General features: G+C 45.2%; 1 protein-coding gene across 4 annotated transcripts in view; it reads right to left on the bottom strand.

Moving 5' to 3' along the window:
* LOC111141291 (core histone macro-H2A.1) overlaps positions 1–18,665 on the bottom strand; it is a 73,190-nt gene that overhangs the window by 27,431 nt on the left and 27,094 nt on the right. For all 4 annotated transcript variants that reach the window (XM_022493745.1, XM_022493742.1, XM_022493744.1 and 1 more), the window contains exons 3-4: positions 14,734–14,840; positions 14,096–14,293 (exon numbers count right to left, since the gene is read on the bottom strand). In XM_022493745.1, coding sequence (XP_022349453.1) covers positions 14,096–14,293; positions 14,734–14,840 — 305 coding nt within the window. The remainder of the gene's footprint in view (positions 1–14,095; positions 14,294–14,733; positions 14,841–18,665) is intronic.

The following is an 18,665-nucleotide window of genomic DNA, read 5'->3' as shown; positions in this document are numbered from 1 at the left end:
TGAACCTAAAGAGAGCCACGGCAAGACACATTATAATTAAAATGTCAAAAATTAAAGAAAAGGAGAGAATCTTAAAAGTGGCAAGAGAAAAACAACTTGTTAAGTATAAGGGAACTCCCATTAGACTATCAGCAGATTTTTCAGCAGAAATTGGCAGGCCATAAGAGAGTGGCACAATATATTTGAAGTACTGAAAGTAAAAAAACTTCCAACCAAGAATATTCTACCTGGCAAAAGTGTTCTTTGAAATTGAGAGAGAAACATTTTTCCAGACACACAAAAAGCCAAAGGCTTCTAAACTGGCCATACTAGAAATGTTAAAGGGACTTGTTTATGCTAAAAAGAAAGAGTGCTATTTAGTAATAGGAAAACATATGGAAGTGTAACTCTCACTAGTAAAGATAAGTGTATACTAAAGGTAGTGACTTAATCCCTTATAAAGCTAATATGAAGGTTAAAAGACAAAGGTGGAATAACAGTACAATAACTAATTAACGGACACATGAGATTAAAAGACAAAGCGTGACACCAATAACATGAGGGGAGGGTAAAAACGCAGAGTTTTAGAATGTGTTCAAACTTGCACTATCAACTTGAAACAAACTGAATAGGTTGTTATAAATCAGCTTCACAAACTGAATTCAACAATACAATAAAAGGATCATATATCATGATCAGGTGGGATTTATTCTGGGGATGTAAGGATAGTTTAATAACCATCAGAATGATACACTATATTAACAGATGAAAGATAAAAAGCATATGATCTCTCCAACAAATGCAGAAAAAGCATATGACAAAATTCAACATCCATTTATGATAAAAAGCTCTCAAAAACTGGGTATAGAAGGAACATAACTAAACATAATAAAGGCCATAAATGTCAACACAAAAGCTAACATCATACTCATTAGTAAAAAGTGCAAAGTGTTTCCTCTAAGATCATGAACAACACAATACCCATTCTTGCCACTTTTATTCAATATAGTATTAGAAGTCCTAGCCAGAGCAATTAGGCAAGAAAAAGAAATAAAAGGCATCAAAATCAGAAGGGAAGTAAAGCTGTCACTATTTGCAAACAGCATGATATTATATATACAAAACCCTAAAGACTCCTCCAAAAACCTGTTAGAATAAATGAATTCAATAAAGTTGCTGGATATCAGATTAATATATAGAAATCTGCTGCATTTGTATATGCTAATAACAAGTTGTAAGAGAGAAATTAAGAAAATCCCATCTATAATGGCATCAAAGAAATAAAATGCTTAGGAATTTAACCAAAAAGGGAAAAAACTACACATTGAAAACTATATATTGTACACTGAAAACTATAATACATTAATGAAAGAAACTAAAGAAGACACAAATAAATGGAGAGAGCTCCTTTGCTCATGGATTGGAAAGATTAAAATTGTAAAAATGTCCAGACCAACCAAAGCAATCTAAAGATTAAATATAATCTCTATTAAAATTCCAATGGCATTTCTCAAGGAAACAGAACACTCCTAAGATTTATATGACATCACGAGACTCTGAAAGCCAAAGCAATGGCAAAATATGAAGGAGAACGCATCATGCTCCCTGATTTCAAATTATATTACAAAGATATAATAATCCAAACAGTAAGGTATCAACATGAAAACAGACACATAGACCAATGGAACAGAATAGAGAGCCCAGAAATGAACCCACATATATATTATCAATTCCTGACAAAAGAGCTAAGAATATACAACGGGGAAAGAACAATCTCTTCAATTAAATGGTGTTGGGAAAATGGAACAGCCATATGCAAATGAATAAAACTATACCAATATTTTACATCGTATACAAAAATCAACTTAAAATGGATTACACAGGGACGCCTGGGTGGCTCAGTTGGTTAAGCAGCTGCCTTCGGCTCGGGTCGAGATCCCAGCATCCTGGGATCGAGTCCCACATCGGGCTCCTTGCTCATCGGGGAGCCTGCTTCTCCCTCTGCCTCTGCCTGCCATTCTGTCTGCCTGTACTTGCTCTCTCTCCCTCTCTCTCTCTCTGACAAATAAATAAATAAAATCTTTAAAAAAAAAAAAAATGGATTACACATATGAATGTAAGTCCTGAACCCAGAAACTCCTAGGAAATAGATGGACCTTGTTATTGGTCTTGGTAATGATTTTTTGGATATGGTATCACAAAAAGGCAACAAAAGTAAAATAAACAGTGGGACTACACCAAACTGAAAAAAAATTCTGCAGAGCAAAGGAACCATCAACAGAATGAAAAGTCAACCTTTAGAAAAACTTGCAAATCATATACAGACAGTCCCTGACATCCAATAATTTGACTTTGAATTTTTCAGCTTTCCAATGGTGCAAAAGCTACACACACATCAGCAGAAACCATACTTTGAGTTTTAATTTTGATTTTTTTTTTCCCCAGGATACCAAAGTGTGGTACTATACTCTCTAGTGATGCTAGGCAGCAAGAGCTAGTCACAGTGCCCAGTCAGCCACACAACCATGAGGATGAATGACTAATATACTTATAAAACCATTCTGTACCCACAGAATCATTCTGTTTTTCACTTTCAGCACAGTATTCAATAAATTACTTGAAATATTCCACACTTTCTTACAAAATAGGTGAAATGGCTTTGTGTGCGATGATTTTGTCCAACAGTAAGCAAATTAGTGTTCTCAGCACATTTACAGTAGGCTAGGCTAAGCTATGATGTTTGGTAGGTTAGGTGTATTAAATCTTGTTTTCAACTTAATAATATTTGCAACTTACAGTGGGTTTACCAGGACACAACCCAATCATAAGGCAAAGATGATCTATATCTGATAAGGGGTTAATAACTAAAATATATAAAGAACTCATACAACTCAATAGCAAAAGGAAAAAGTTCTTGATTAAAAAATGGTCAGAAGAGAGAAGGGCATTAGGTATATTGCAGCAAATTATAATAGAGAATTTCCCTAATATGGCAAAGGGAACAAGCATCAAAATCCAGTAGGCAGAGAGAACTCCTCCTCAAAATCAATAAAAATAGGTCCACACTTCATCATCTAATAATAACACTTACAATCTTAGGGAAAAAGAGAAAATCCTGAAAGCTGCTTGGGACAAGAGGTCTATAACATACAATGGTAGAAATACTAGATTGGCAGCAGACTTATCCACAGAGACCTGGCAGGCCAGAAAAGACTGGCATGATATATTCAGAGCACTAAACAAGAAAAATATGCAGTCAAGAATACTACACTCAGCTAGGCTTTCATTGAAAATGGAAGGAGAGATAAAAAGCTTCCAGAACAAACAAAAATTAAAAGAATTTGCAAACACCAAACCATCCCTACAGGAAATATTGAAAGGGGGTCCACTAAGCAAAGAGAAAGCCTAAAAGTAACAGATCGGAAAGGAACAGAGACAATATACAGTAACAGTCACTTTATAGGCAATACAATGGCACTAAATTCATACCTTTCAATAGTTACCCTGAATGTAAGTGGGCTAAATGCCCCAATCAAAAGACACAGCATATCAGAATGAATTAAAAACACAAGACCCACCAATATGCTGTCTACAAGAAACTCATTTTAGACCCAAGGACATCTCCAGATTTAAAGTGAGGGGGTAGAAAAAAATTTACCACGCTAATGGACATCAAAAGAAAGCTGGGGTGGCAATGCTTATATCAGTTACATTAGATTTTAAGCTAAAGACTATAATAAGAGATGAGGAAGGACACTATATCATACTTAAAGGATCTGTCCAACAAGAAGATATAACAATTATAAATATCTATCCCCTAGCATGGGAGCAGTCAATTATATAAATCAATTAATAACAAAATCAAAGAAACACATCAACAATAATACAATTATAGTAGGGAACTTTAACACACCCTCACTGAAATGGACAGATCATCTAAGCAAAAGATCAACAAGGAAATAAAGGCTTTAAATGACACACTGGAAAAGAAGGATATCACAGATATATTTAGAACATTCCATCCCAAAGCAACAGAATACGCATTCTTCTCGAATGCACATGGAACATTCTCCAAAAGAGATCACATCCTGGGTCACAAATCAGGTCTCAACCAGTACCAAAAGAGTGGGATCATTCCCTGCATATTTTCAGATTACAATGCTTTGAAACTAGAACTCAACCACAAGAGGAAAGATGGAAAGAAAAAATACATGGAGGCTAAAGAGCATCCTACTCAAGAATGAATGGGCCTATGAATTGAAAAAAATTCACAGAAACAAATGAAAATGAAAACACAATTGTTCAAATCTTTAGGACACAGCAAAGGCGGCCCTGAGAGAAAAGTATATAGCTACACAAGACATTCTCAAGAAACAAGAAAGGTCTCAAGTACACAACCTAACCCTATACCTAAAGGAGTTAGAGGAAGAACAGCAAACAAAGCCTAAACCCAGCAGGAGAAGAGAAATCATAAAGATTAGAGCAGAAATCAATAAAATAGAAACCAAAAGAACAGTAGAACAGATCAATGAAACTATGAGCTGGTTCTTGAAAAGAATTAATAAGATGGATAAACCCCTGGCCAGACTTACCAAAAAGAAAAGAGAAAGGACCCAAATTATTAAAATCATGAATGAAGGAGGAGAGATCACAACCAACACCAAAGAAATACAATTATTAGAACATATGATGAGCAACTATACACCAGCAAATTTGACAATCTGGAAGAAATGGATGCATTCCTAGAGACATAAAAACGACCAAAACTGAACCAGGAAGAAAGAGAAAACCTGAACAGACCCATAACCAGTAAGGAGATTGAAGCAGTCATCAAAAATCTCCCAACAAACAAGAACCCAGAGCCAGATGGCTTCTCAGGGGAATTCTACCAAACATTTAAAGAAGAATTAATACCTATTCTCCTGAAACTGTTCCAAAAAATAGAAATGGAAGGAAAACTTCCAAACTCACTTTAGGAGGCCAGCATTACCTTGATCCCAAAACCAGACAAAGACCCCATCAAAAAGGAGAAGTACAGACCAATATCCTTGATGAACACGGATGCAAGGATTCTCACCAAAAAACTAGCCAATAGGATCCAACAGTACATTAAAAGGATTATTCACCACAATCAAGTGGGATTTATTCCTGGGCTACAAGGATGTTTCAACATCCACAAATCAATCAATGTGATAGAATACATTAATAAAAGAAAGAACAAGAACCATATGATACTCTCAATCAGTGATGAAAAAGAATTTGACAAAGTATAGCATCCTTTCTTGATCAAAACTCTTCAAAGTGCAGGGATAGAGGGTACAAACCTCAATACCATCAAAGCCATCTATGAAAAAGCCACAGCAAAGATCATTCTCAATGGGGAAAAACTGAGAGCTTTTCTCCTAAGGTCAGGAACACACTAGGGCTATCCACTAACACCACTGCTATTCAACATAGTACTAGAAGTCCTAGCCTCAGCAATCAGACAACAAAAAGAAATAAAAGGCATCCGAATAGGCAAAGAAGAAGTCAAACCCTCACTCTTTGCAGATGATATGATAGTTTAGGTGGAAAACCCAAAAGACTCCACTCCAAAACTGCTAGAACTCACACAAGAATTCAGTTAAGTGTCAGGATATAAAATCAATGCTCAGAAATCAGTTGCATTTCTATACACCAATAGGAAGACAGAAGAAAGAGAAATTAAGGAGTTGATCCCATTTACAATTGCACCCAAAACCATAAGATACCTAGAAATAAACCTAGCCAAAGAGGCAAAAAATCTGTACTCAGAAACTATAAAATATTCACAAAAGAAATTGAGGAAGACACAAAGAAATGGAAAAACGTTCCATGTTCAAGGATTGGAAGAACAAATATTGTGAAAATGTCTGTGCTACCTAAAGCAATCTACACATTTAATGCAATCCCTATCAAAATACCATCAATTTTTTTCAGAGCAATATAACAAATAATCCTAAAATTTATATGGAACCAGAGAAGAACCCGAATAGCCAGAGGAATGTTGAAAAAGAAAGCTAAAGTTGGTGGCATCACAATTCCAGACTTCAACCTCTATTGCAAAGCTGTAATCAAAAACAGATACACAGATCAATGGAACAGAATAGAGAGCCCAGAAATAGACTCTCAACTCTATGGTCAACCAATCTTTGATAAGGCAGGAAAGAATGTCCAATGGAAAAAAGTCTCTTCAACAACTGACACTGGGAAAGTTGGACAGCCACATGCAGAAGAATGAAACTGAACCATTTCCTTACATCACACACAAAAATAGAATCAAAATGGATGAAAGACCTCAATGTGAGACAGGAATCCATCAAAATCCTTGAGGAGAACACAGGCAGCAACCTCTTCAACCTCAGCCGCAGCAACTTCTTCCTAGAAACATCACCAAAGGCAAGGGACGCAAGGGCAAAAATGAACTATTGGGACTTCATCAAGATCAAAAGCTTTTGCACAGCAAAGGAAACAGTCAACAAAACCAAAAGACAACTGACAGAATGGGCGAAGATATTCACAAACAACATATCAGATAAAGGGCTAGTATCCAAAATCTATTAAGAACTTATCAAACTCAATACCCAAAGAATAATCCAATCAAGAAATGGGCAGAAGACATGAGCAGACATTTCTGCAAAGAAGACATGGCAAACAGACACATGAAAAAGTGCTCCACATCACTCGGCATCACGGAAATACAAATCAAAACCACAGTGAGATACCACCTCACACCAGTTAGAATGGTTAAAATAAGTCAGGAAATGGTAGATGTTGGCGAGGATGCGGAGAAAGGGGAACCCTCCTTCACTGTTGGTGGGAATGCAAGCTGGTGCAGCCACTCTGGAAAACAGCGTGGAGGTTCCTCAAAAAGTTGAAAACAGAGCTACTCTACAACCCAGCAATCGCACTACTGGATATTTACCCTAAAGATACAAATGTAGTGGGACACCTGGGTGGCTCAGTCAGTTAAGTCCCTGCCTTCAGCTCGGGTCGTGATCCCAGGGTCCTGGGATCGAGTCCCATGTCAGGCTCCTTGCTCGGCGGGGAGCGTGCTTCTCTCTCCACCTCTGCCTGCCACTCTGTCATAAAATCTTTAAAAAAAAAAAAGGGACGCCTGGGTGGCTCAGTTGGTTAAGCAGCTGCCTTCGGCTCAGGTCATGATCCCAGTGTCCTGGGATCGAGTCCCACATCGGGCTCCTTGCTTGGCAGGGAGCCTGCTTCTCTCTCCCTGCCTGCCACTCTGTCTGCCTGTGCTCGTGCTCTCTCTCTCTGACAAATAAATAAAATATTAAAAAAAAAAAAAAAAAAAAAAGATACAAATGTAGTGATCCGAAGGGGCACATGCACCTGAATACTTATAACAGCAATGTCCACAATAGCCAAACTATGGAAAGAAACTCCATGTCCATCAACAGATGAATGGATAAAGAAGATGTGACACACACACACACACACACACACACACACACACACACACACACACAATGGAATACTATGCAGCTATCAAAAAAGAGAGCTTGCCATTTGCAACGACAGGGATGGAACTAGAGGGTATGCTAAGCGAAATAAGTCAATCAGAGAAAGCCAATTATCATATGATCTCTCTGATATGAGGAATTTGAGAGGCAGGGCAGGGGGTCATGGGGAGTAGGGAGGGAAAAAAATGAAACAAGATGGGACCAGGGAGGGAGACAAATCATAAGAGACTCTTAATCTCAGGAAACAGAGTTGCTGGAGGGCAGGGTGGGTGGGAGGGATAGGGTGATCGGGTGATGGGACACTGGGGAGGGTATGTGCTTGGTGAGTACTGGGAATTGTGTAAGACTGATGATTCAAAGACCTGTGCCCCTGAAGCAAATAATACATATATGCTAATAAAAAATACAGTTACCATATGATCCAGTAATTCCACCACTCGTTATGTACCCAAAGAAAAGGAAAACGCTAATTTGGAAAGATGTATGCACCTCCATGTTTATTGCAGTATTATTTACAATACCCAAGACAGAGAAGAAACCCAAGTGTCCATCAAGAGATGAACACACACAGAAGTGGCATGTGCATATATTATACACATGCACACACGATGGAATATTACTCAGTCATATAGAAGGATGAGATCTTACCATATGCAACATGGATGGACTTAGAGGATATAACGCTAAGTGCAATAAGTCAGAGAAGATAAATACCGTATGATTTCACTTACATGTGCGATCTAAAACTCTGAAGAGATGATGAAAACAAAAAGCAGAAACTGAATCATAAATACAGAGAACATCAGGCTGCCAGAGGTGGCATGGTGGGCAAAATGGGTGAAGGGGTGTAGGAGGTTTAAGCTTCTAGTTATAGAGTGAGGCACAAGGATAAAGGTCCAGCACAGGGAATAAAATCCATGGTATTATAGTAAGGTTGCAGGGTGACAGATGGTAGCTACACTGGCACTGAGTGCCGTGAAATATACAGAGAAAACAAACTGCTATGCTGTATGCCCTGAAACTAACATTGTAGGTCAACTATACTTTTAAAAAATACTACAAAAATAGATACAAGCTTCCAGTTCTGAGATAAGGAAGTAGAGGGGATGTAATTCACAGCTCCCAGCTACAGTTAATGGTATATTGCTGCATGGTATATTTGAAAGTTATTAAGAGCAAATCCTAAGAGTTCTCATCATGAAGAGAAATGAACTTTTTTTTTTCCTAGTCACAAGATAATGAATGATCTGAATTTACTGTGGTAACCACTTCACAACTGATCTAAGTCCTTGTGCCATACACCTTAAATATATGTAGTGCTGTATGTCAAAGATATCTGGATAAAACTGGGAAACAGTGCTAGAGAGGAGAGGAGGTAGAAATTTTAAGCAGAGTATGTATCAGGAATGCACAAATATATTCAATGAGAGTCCAGGATGTGTTATTTAAAACAAAAATATTTGTAAGCTGTTGGCCCCACTTGCCTCCAGCAGAGAGCTGTCAGCCCTCCACCTACAGAACAGGGGGGCTCTGCCAAGACAAGTAAAGGTTCCGCGGTCACAGGACACATGAGGGGCCTGAAGTCTGGGCTCTGAAATTCTGCATGTGATTTTTGGTTCTACTACTGACTACCAGAGCATGCTGCTTAACTTCCCTCTCCCTTCGATTCCTTGTGGGAAAATGGAGTCTAAGCTGGGAGATCTGATAAACCAGTGGCCTCGAGAGAAAGCTGCCAAAACCTGTCTGTATAAGACAAGCCATTCCTTCCCAGTTCTCTCCAGTCTGGCTACTTGGCACACAAGCTGAGTCTCTTGCATGCGAGGATCCCAGCCCACGACAGGGTAGCTGAGGTGCACTCAGATGCCTCCTGAGAAGTCACTACATTCAAGTCACAGTAACTGTTCCCCTAAGCTGGGATTACTTCCCTGCCCAGCCTTTCGGATTCAAATACCATTTTATGAAATGGTGACAGCAGGTGGTAGATTTTTTTTCAGATCCTGGCAGGAGGGGGAAAAGCTAACAAGCAAAGACTCTTTGTCAGTCTCCAAAAGGATTGACTTTGGGGAATTTCATACTGTTGTACAAATCCACAAGCTCCCACATATCATACCTGCACCCAGCTTCATTCTGAACAGCACACACCTATTCGATCAGAGTCAGGGGGAGACCTATTTAAGAACACGCAGGGCTGAGTGTGCAAAGAGCCTTATGTGAAATCGCCAACCTGAGATGACCTCTGCCCGAGCTCTTGTACCCGGATGTCTGACCTGCTAGGAATCTCATTAAAAGGCCAGTAAGATTTTGCAAGGACAGCAGCTTCTCACAAGAACCAATGTCTTTCTTTGGCATCCCTTTCCCAAACATTCATCATTCAATTTTCAGTTTAAATTTTCATTTCTCAAAAAAGAAACGGGCGTCCTCCTAAACTCATCATGGGCTCCTTGCCAGGCAGTGAGGAGCAAGCCTATCTTCACGATTCAGGGGGTGATTTCCACATGGGGGTGGAGTGCAGTTGGGGGTTTTGCGAGTTTGTTTGGGAAAAGTCCTAGGTGAGACTGAATCACTATATTGTACACCTGAGACTGCAACAATGCCATATGTTAACCAACTGGGATTAAAATAAAAACTTAAAAAAAAAAAGGAAACAAAGAAATCAGGTGAGAGAATTTTTTAATCCAGATTTTTGGCAAAAACAGTCTTCTTAGAGATTATCCTATGGCTCTCAGTGATCTTTCTGACAAGGGGTCTTAACCTGGAAGACTGAAGCCTAAATGGCTTCCTTCGAATCTTCAGGATTTTATGCATTGGAAAACCTAATCTTAAGAAGGGTTCCTAGACCCTCCAGCTGCCAGAGGTGTGCGTGTTATGGAAACGTCAGGAACCTCAAATCCAAATCCTGTCGGGTGCTCTCTAGGAGGAGGCAGGCAGGCTGGCTGGCTGGTCCTCTGCCACAAGCGCTCTCCCGTCAGTCACTTGAACCCCCAATACCCTCCTCTCACAGGCCTCTCTTCCAGTGCCACCTGACCAGAGAAGCCTCACCCGACGGCCTCTGAGGGTAACGCCACCTCTGGCGTCCCTGCGGTGTTTCTGTCATGGCATCCTCCTCCCCACACCCCTGTAAGGACTCTGACCCCCTTACTAGACCAAAGCTCAGCAAGGGCCTGCGTTCACTGCCGTACCCTAAGGAGCAAGAGGAACGAGGAGCATGTGCAGGGGCGATAACTGTCGATCCAACGGAGGTATCTTCTTTCAACAACTTTGGTGTTCGCTATTAAGAGGAGGAGGCAGAGTCTGAAATTTCTGAATGGGCTCAGACGCTCTCTAGGTGAGCAACAGTCACCAGAAATCATGTTCCCCTTGGGGACTTTGTCCTGCAGACTCGTGAGCACAGACACCTACATACGATCCGGTCGGAATGCTCAGAACAACGGCAAGTCCATTCACAGAGACCTGGTAAGGAGAGTGGTACTTCCTGTCTAGGGCACTAGAACCACACCATGGAATATTCCAGAGCCAACTCTCTACTGAGCGCTGCGGAAGAGCAAGGGAGTAAGAGCAGCGGCAAAGCTGTGCGTCAGGCACCACTGTAAGGATGCCACGGCGTTCTCTCCTCAGGCTCCCAAGCCCCATGTTCGAGCTCCATTCCACTGATGAGGAGACCGTGACACCAGAGAAACTCAGTCACTTCCTAAGGTCACGCGGCCAGAAAATGGCCGAATTAGAACACAAAGCCCAGCAAGCCGGCACCCCTTACCACTGCACCACCCTACCAAAATGGGGGGTAACATCTTTTACGTGTATTTATATTTAAAGGAAGGGACAATAAGGAGAGCTTTACAGATCTCTATGCTTTTCCATGCATAGACTTTCTGAAAGGTACATCAACGTTACAGAGACTGCTCTGGAGAGGCGAAGTGGTGGGGGCCTATGGTGAGAGCTCTTATAGCATCCTCCTTTGAACCATCCCCACCCTTACACGTGCTACCTAGTCAGAAACACGGTGCACACATTCAGGCACTGAAATGTGAGGTTGGAATGGATGCCATCATTTTATGGGAGGGGGTAAACTGAGGCACAGACTTGCCTGAGGCCACCCAGGCAGGCAGGAAGAGTCCCATGGCACCATCAGGGCCCTGGACTCCCAGTCCCAGTGGGTTTTGTGGCCTCCGCTCACTGGATCCATGACAGCTGACTCAGCTGTCACAACTGGAGACTTTCAAAACCTCCCAATTACATCGAATTGGGGGGAAAATTATGATTTGGAATTCAAGTGTTGACACTTGAAAAATACCAACTCTCTTTTTCTCCAAGTGCTTTAGCATGTTACTAAAGCTTTCTCTGCATGTCTCTGGAAAGGTTATTTTCAGAACATTCCACTTAAACCTAGAGATGCAGGTTTTCTGCTGTTTCTGGGAGCTGACACCACAATTTACATTAAACAAATGTTTTGAAAATTAGCTGTTCACGGTTCCAATTTCAGCTTCCCCCAGGGTTTAATGTTAGCCAAATACTGGTACAGTAAGCAGACAATGTGTTTTATTGTGTGGAAGAAAAACAGACCACCATAACAGACTTCCTGCTTTTGTAATCAAGGGGAAAGCTGAGTGTTTGAGTGATTATTGGCATATGGTTATTAGAAACAGTGAGTTCCAAATATAGCTACTAGAGCTAAAGACACACACACACACACACACACACACCCTTCATTTCCAGTCCAAAAAGAAAGAAACAGCGTTCCTAGTGTTTGGTAAAGTGGAAAGGCCAGAAAGTCGTCAGGCAGTAACTACTAGGGGAAGACCGGGGTGACGGGAGCAGGGTTCAGCCCAGGGTTGCCCAGGGCACACAGTTAGAGGGGCTGCTCTGAAGTCAACGAGCAGTGGGTCTGCACGAACAAGGGCCACGCTCGGGCCACAGCTGGAGGAACGCTAAGCCAAGCACCAAGGGCCCTGCTCTGTGGGCAGCCAGCTCCCCAGGGCCCGTGATCCAGAGATGATGGTCTTGGCATCTTCATCGTCTCTTTTAACGTTTAGAAAGGCATGAACAGGCGCTTTGCCCCTGCCTTCCCTGTCATCCTGCTCCTCCCCGCAAATATGAATGTTGAAAGGGGAGACAGAAACAGTTCAAACTGCTAATTCTATACTCGGCAGAAACGAGTAATGGAGCATTCTGCGACATCCCCGCCTGGCCAGGAGCCTCCCCTAGGACTTGGGAGTTGAGTGGAGCGTAAGTGCCTGGAAAATGCTTCCAGGATGCTCTTCAGTAACATGTTTCCCTCTCAGAGAGCTGGGCCTGATTCTCAGCTAGGTGGGGTGGGTCAGGGTGGTGGCCTGCGGACAAGACGAATTCAGATTTTTGTTTTGCGGGGAAGCATTTGTTCATACCCACCAGCATGGACAAAGAGTACAGCCACGTCCACCTCAACTACCAAAGATGGGCAACAGTGTAGACAGAAGTTGAGGACCCACTCAGAGCAGGGTACATGCTGGGAGGGTGGACTGGAGAGGGGCACAGTGGCAGTGCTCCTGCACCCTGGCCTGGTGGGTGTCCTCCCCATCTCATCAGGCCAAAGGCTTTGGGTTCTGGTGGGAAGAACGTGCCGACATGGCATCTGACCCACAAGGCTTCTCCAAGGAACTACTACTGAGGGCTTCACAAAACAGGCAGGTCACCTTCTGCCAGAGGAAATTTCCTCCTATTCTGGCTGGAGACCAGAAGGCTCACACCTGAGGGGGTGCCCCAGGGCAGAGCAGGACAGCTTAAGATTCCATTTTGTTAAGGAAGAGCTCTGACTGCCCGGTCACTAGCTGGTTGGCCCCAGAGGCTGTGACAAGAAGCCAAGAGGCCGGGTCCAAGGAGGAAGAAACATGGAACATGTGTTTCAGGTGCTTTGGGGCCTCCCGCCGATGCTGAGACAAGGGGGGTGCAAACTCCCACACGCCCAGACCTCCCGAGGGTGGGCTGCAGCTCCTCCACTGTGAGGATCGGGGCTGGGGATTAACTAGTCTGTCCCCCCAACCCCCATGAAGACGTTAGGTCCCACCCTGAGAACGCTTCACTTGCCACAAAAACATCAGCACCTGGGACCTCATCTCGGGCCAAGCTGGGTCTGGCAGGAGCATCTGAATAACACATCTGTTTTCTTCCTTAACAAGGCAACCGTTCTGAAGAGCGAACTGTCTGAACCATCCTCCCTCAAAGATGCTCAGAGGAGGACATGCAGGCATGGCAACACAGTGAGAGTTCTGAGAGCATCAGGGGCAAGGAGGCAGCCAGTGCCTTTAGGTAGGACTCGATGGCAGCTGCCCCAGCACAGGAAAGCTCTGGCATACCCAGGTCCATCTGCAGAGGTGTGAGCCTCTCCCTTGCGGGCCAGGAATGGGGTCCTTGCAGCCTGGGGCTATCTGCCCTGGCCTCCTCCCCACATCCCCCTTGCCTGCAGGAACGTGGGTTTTTGCTCAGATTCTAGCTGCTGGAGCTGGGCTAGCCTCTCTGCGAGAGCTCCCATGCAGGTTCCTCCTTTGTCCCTGGATAAGCCCTCAGCAGGAGGGAGCCACTCTGGACCTCACCTGCATGCCCTTGTCCTGACACTACGCGCACAGCCCTGCCCCATCGTGTACCTTGGATTTCCGGGCCCCTTTCTTGCCTCCTGCTTTCTTAGACACGGGCTTCTTCTGGGATGGAGACTTGGCCTTTTTGGCTGGGGGTGGTGTGATGATGGCTTCCAACTTCCCTTTGGATCCTCGTTTCTTTGCTAGCAACTCTGGGTGGATGTTTGGTAACACTCCCCCGCTGGCTATGGTGACTCCTTTTAGCAGCTTGCAGGAAAATCAAAGTAGCAGATGGTTAGCCTGTCCACCAGGCCCCTGACTTTCAAGAAGTCTGCCCTCCCCGTTCACATTCTTGCTTTGCTCCGTCGAGCTCCTTCCTCCAGGGCATCTTCAAGAATGCTGACGGGACCCAGGCTCACTATACAAGGGAGAAAGGCCTCAGAGTCCCTTGCTCCAGTGGAACTTCACTACTTTTCTTACAGGGAGAGCCAAATACCTTGATCCATTCCCTCCTGTCCCCAAATAAAGCCTCAAGGAAAAACTGGCATGGGGCACGTGGGGGAGGGGGGAGGTCAGAGAAGCTGCTAGTAGTCCAAAATGCAGAGCACACCTCTGACAGCCAGCCAAACACCAACCTCCCTGTGCTTCTCGGGCAGAGGGACTGCCTGCCCAAGCGTCTGGCAGGGGAGGGAGAGAAGCACCCATACCTGATTCAGCTCCTCGTCGTTGGCCACGGCCAGCAGGATGTGCCGGGGTGTGACCCGTCCCTTCTTGTTGTCTCTTGCAGCATTGCCCGCCAGTTCCAGAATCTCAGCTGCGGGGAGCAGAGGGGGAGAGCATTGGTCATGTTAGAATGTCAGGGGACCTCAGGCGTCCTCCCAGGTCCCACGTTCATGGGCCTGGGCACGGCCAGCGGCCTCAGGAAACAGCTACCCCAAGGCATGAAGCTGCAGGCACTCTGCCCTGCCACACCTAGAGCTGAGTCGGCTAGTTGCAGATGTGCTCAGTGGGACCAGGAGACCCCTCCACTTTGTCCCCTTTGTTTGGGATATGAAAACGTGGAGGTGGAGAGAGAAGGGACCAGCTGAAGGTACCCCAGTAAGAAGTGGGGGAGTGGACAGGAGACCCTGTTCCCCAGAATGGGCACCCTGCAGTGTGGCCCTAGAGGGAGCTCTGCTTTCTGAGTACTGGGTCCTGTCGGGGTTCAACATTGAACACCTACACATTCAGACTCAGAACTAAAAGGGTAGGATGGGGGACGCCTGGGTGGCTCAGTTGGTTAAGCAGCTGCCTTCGGCTCAGGTCATGATCCCAGCGTCCTGGGATCGAGTCCTGCATTGGGCTCCTTGCTCATCAGGGAGCCTGCTTCTCCCTCTGCCTCTGCCTGCCATTCTGTCTGCCTGTGCTTGCTCTCTCTCCCTCTCTCTCTCTCTGACAAATAAATAAATAAAATCTTTAAAAAAAAATAATAAAAATAAAAGGGTAGGACGGGATCCACCAAGTCAACATCCCAAGAACATAAACCAAAAGAGGCAGGATGCAGTAGAAGAGGCCGAAGAGGCCTAACAACCAAATGCAGTGTGTCAAACCTATCAATGCTTGATGGGATGCGGATTACAAAAAAATAAAAAAAGGGAGAGAGAGAGAGAGAGAAGAATGAGAGAGAGCTATACACGTCATTCTGGACAAAACTGAGATCTGAACAAAGACTGGTATTAGACACTAAAGGATTATTGATCTTATTGGGAGTGACCGTAATGTCACTACTCTGTAGAGAACCGTGTTCTCTACAGGAGATACATGAGTATGTACTTGGGGGTGAAGGATCTTGACGTCTGCAATTTACTCTCAAATAATCACAACCAACTTCACGGAGTAAATGTGGTGATGCGCTAAGTGCTATTAAATCTAGGTGTGCAATCAGACTGCTCCTCTTTCAGCATAGTGTATGTTTGACACTGTGGCACTTTAAGATTTTATTTTTTTGAAAGAGAAAAAGAGAGAGAGAGAGAGAGCACAGACACAAGCAGGGGTGGGGCAGAGGGAGAAGCAAACTCCCCACTGAGCAGGGAGCCAACTCAATCCCAGGACCCTGGGAGCATGACTTGAGCCGAAGGAAGAGGCTTAACCGACTGAGCCACCCAGGCGCCCCAGCACTGTAAAACATTTTACATCCTAGACAGCTAGAAGCCCGGACCCTCGTTGGTGCTTGGGTTCATGTGCCCATCTTTCAGGACAGACCCTCGCTGGACAGGACAATGGTGCTTCCACTGCACCCAACATGGGCCGAAATCGCTAATGCCCTTGGCAAGAGTTTTTTTCTCCTCCACAGCACAGTTCTCTTGGACAATGTCAACATCATCGCTTCCTCATTTTCTAAACCCAGACTGTCCTGGAACGTATCTTACACTCCCCTCCCCCATGTCTGCAATTCTGCCCAGGCCACGGCCCTGCCTATGATCCTGGCTCAGGCTGGTCCCCCTCTGGGTACTGAAGAATTTCTAGTATTCTGAGTTATGTTATCAATACTAGAGATCTCCAGCAAAGTCAGAACTCAGATCATTGTAAAGTAAGCGGGGAACAGGTCCTGTGCTTAAACTTTATGATATTCCATGGTCCACATGAAGGAGGGCTAGCTGCTGGACCCAGGGCGGTAAGTAGGGCATAAAATGCTGAAAAAAGGCCTGGCTCCTCACACAAACTCTCCTCCTGGGAGCGGTGGAAAACTAGCCACAGCCTGAACAAGTTTCCACCTGGAACCCAAGGGAGGAACTCAGAAACTCAGTAATCGAGTCACTGAAGATACATCCCCCCACACCCAGAGACACCATGAGACCCCTACCTACTTGATGCTCTCAGGCATCTCACCTTGAATTTCCCATTTGAGAATCACTACAGTGAGGCCCCATGAGGACCTGATGAGAACCAGCACATTTCCCACCCTTAAGCATTAATCTCAACGGGGCTGTTCCCCACACAGCCTGAGGGCAGATGGTGGGGGAGAGAGCCCACCTTCCAGTTTAGCTGAGGCTTCCCTGTACATGACGGTGGCAGTGGGCTCCAACGCCCAGCAGAGATGGACCTATCTCGGCCAAGCAGGAAAGGGGGCCCGGGAGGCCCAAGGGACCCTAAGCCCCACGTGCGTGCCATGATACAGAAATGGGACCAAGCTTGAGCTTCTTCCTCCTCCACTCCTGAAGGAGGCACCACACCCTCAACACTCTGGTCCTGCCCGTGACTGGGGAGGAAGCTCCCATAGGAGCCTCAGCTGATGCGAGCACAAACTCTAGGGTAAAGAAAGGAGAGCTGGCCAGAGCTGTCTCTGGGGGGAACCCAAGCAGCGAGAAGCTCAAAGAGGAACAGCTGGTACCAGAGCAGTCCTTAGCCGGCATTCCTCCTGGTCCCCACTATCCCCGCACCTCCTCACCATGCCCTGCTTTCTGGGGCCACAGGGAAACATGGGGCAAACAGCACCTGCAGGGCCAGAATGTACAGAAGGAGTCTGGTGGATTACAACCTTTCCCCCATAAGGTGCTAAAAACAATTTACCTGGCCTGCATTAGGCAGAGACCCACCATGGTGCCCTAAGCCCACCCCTGTGAAATTATGGCTTCTCAGGCAAGAGGACATGACTTATTTCTTCCTCCTGCCAGGAGTGGTAGTGAAAGGCTCTTCCCAAGAGAAGGGCAGTGGCCACCATGGGGAGACCTGTGGTCTTATTTTAGGCACTGCTCCTTTAACTTCTGGGTGTGCAGGTGAGGATGTGATGATGGACACGGAGACCGGGGAGGTGGGGAGGTGGTCACCATAACTCTTAGTGGCCTTGGGCCGCTCCTTTGGGTGGGACACAGGCAGCCTGTGACACAAGGATATAAAGCACAGCAGTGGCCTGTGAGTAGCTCCCACGGCTCAGAGATCTGGAGATTAATTCTCCAGCAGCTCTCCCTCTCCAGCAGTTCTCCTTCCAAGAACTTTTCTTCCCCGCAGAGCCCCTAGGCTCTTACTCTGTGGCTGAAACCTCCATGAGCAGAGTGACTCCACTTGGGAATCTCAAGGGGTGCGCTCACCTACTGTTCATTCAGCCTGGATCCACGTGGGAGTGACCCTGAGGGGCAGGTCCGTCCAGTGGGATGAGGAGCACTGCAGCTCCTTGCTAAGAGCTAGCGTGTGTGTGTGGGAGGGGTGTCTCATTCCTCTGCCTGTCTCACCAAAGAGCAAGAAAATTCATGGCTCTTCTCTCCCCACAAAACCCAGCCTGCCTTCCATCTGCGCATGCCCAGAGGACTGGCCCTCCCACCCTCTACCGCCCAAGGGTGGGCCCTCAGTTCCACCTGTGGGGAGGGGTTGTCAGGTGGGGACAACTAAGTAGGCCACAGATTCATGCAGCCCCTAGTTGAGCAAGAGCTTGATCTTGTTTACTCCTGCATGTTTTCCAGAGGGTAGTTACCATAGCAACTCCTTTGTCAAGGGACACGTGCATGCGAGACAAAGCACCTCAGAGGTGAGATGAGAAGCATGTTCCACGCCCATCCGTTCCCCGGGTACATGGCAGCTGACAGAGAGCTGGGACAGTTTAAGCAGCCTCGAAAGATGTAGGCCTCAACTGACAGCGAACAAAGGCAGGAAGCCAGAGCACTAA

Source organism: Enhydra lutris, unplaced genomic scaffold (genome assembly GCF_002288905.1).
Source record: "Enhydra lutris kenyoni isolate GAN:26980312 unplaced genomic scaffold, ASM228890v2 scaffoldscaffold5, whole genome shotgun sequence".
Lineage (NCBI taxonomy): Eukaryota > Metazoa > Chordata > Mammalia > Carnivora > Mustelidae > Enhydra > Enhydra lutris.
The sequence above is the reverse complement of the archived record's forward strand: the minus strand, read 5'-3'. Positions and strand labels throughout refer to the sequence as shown.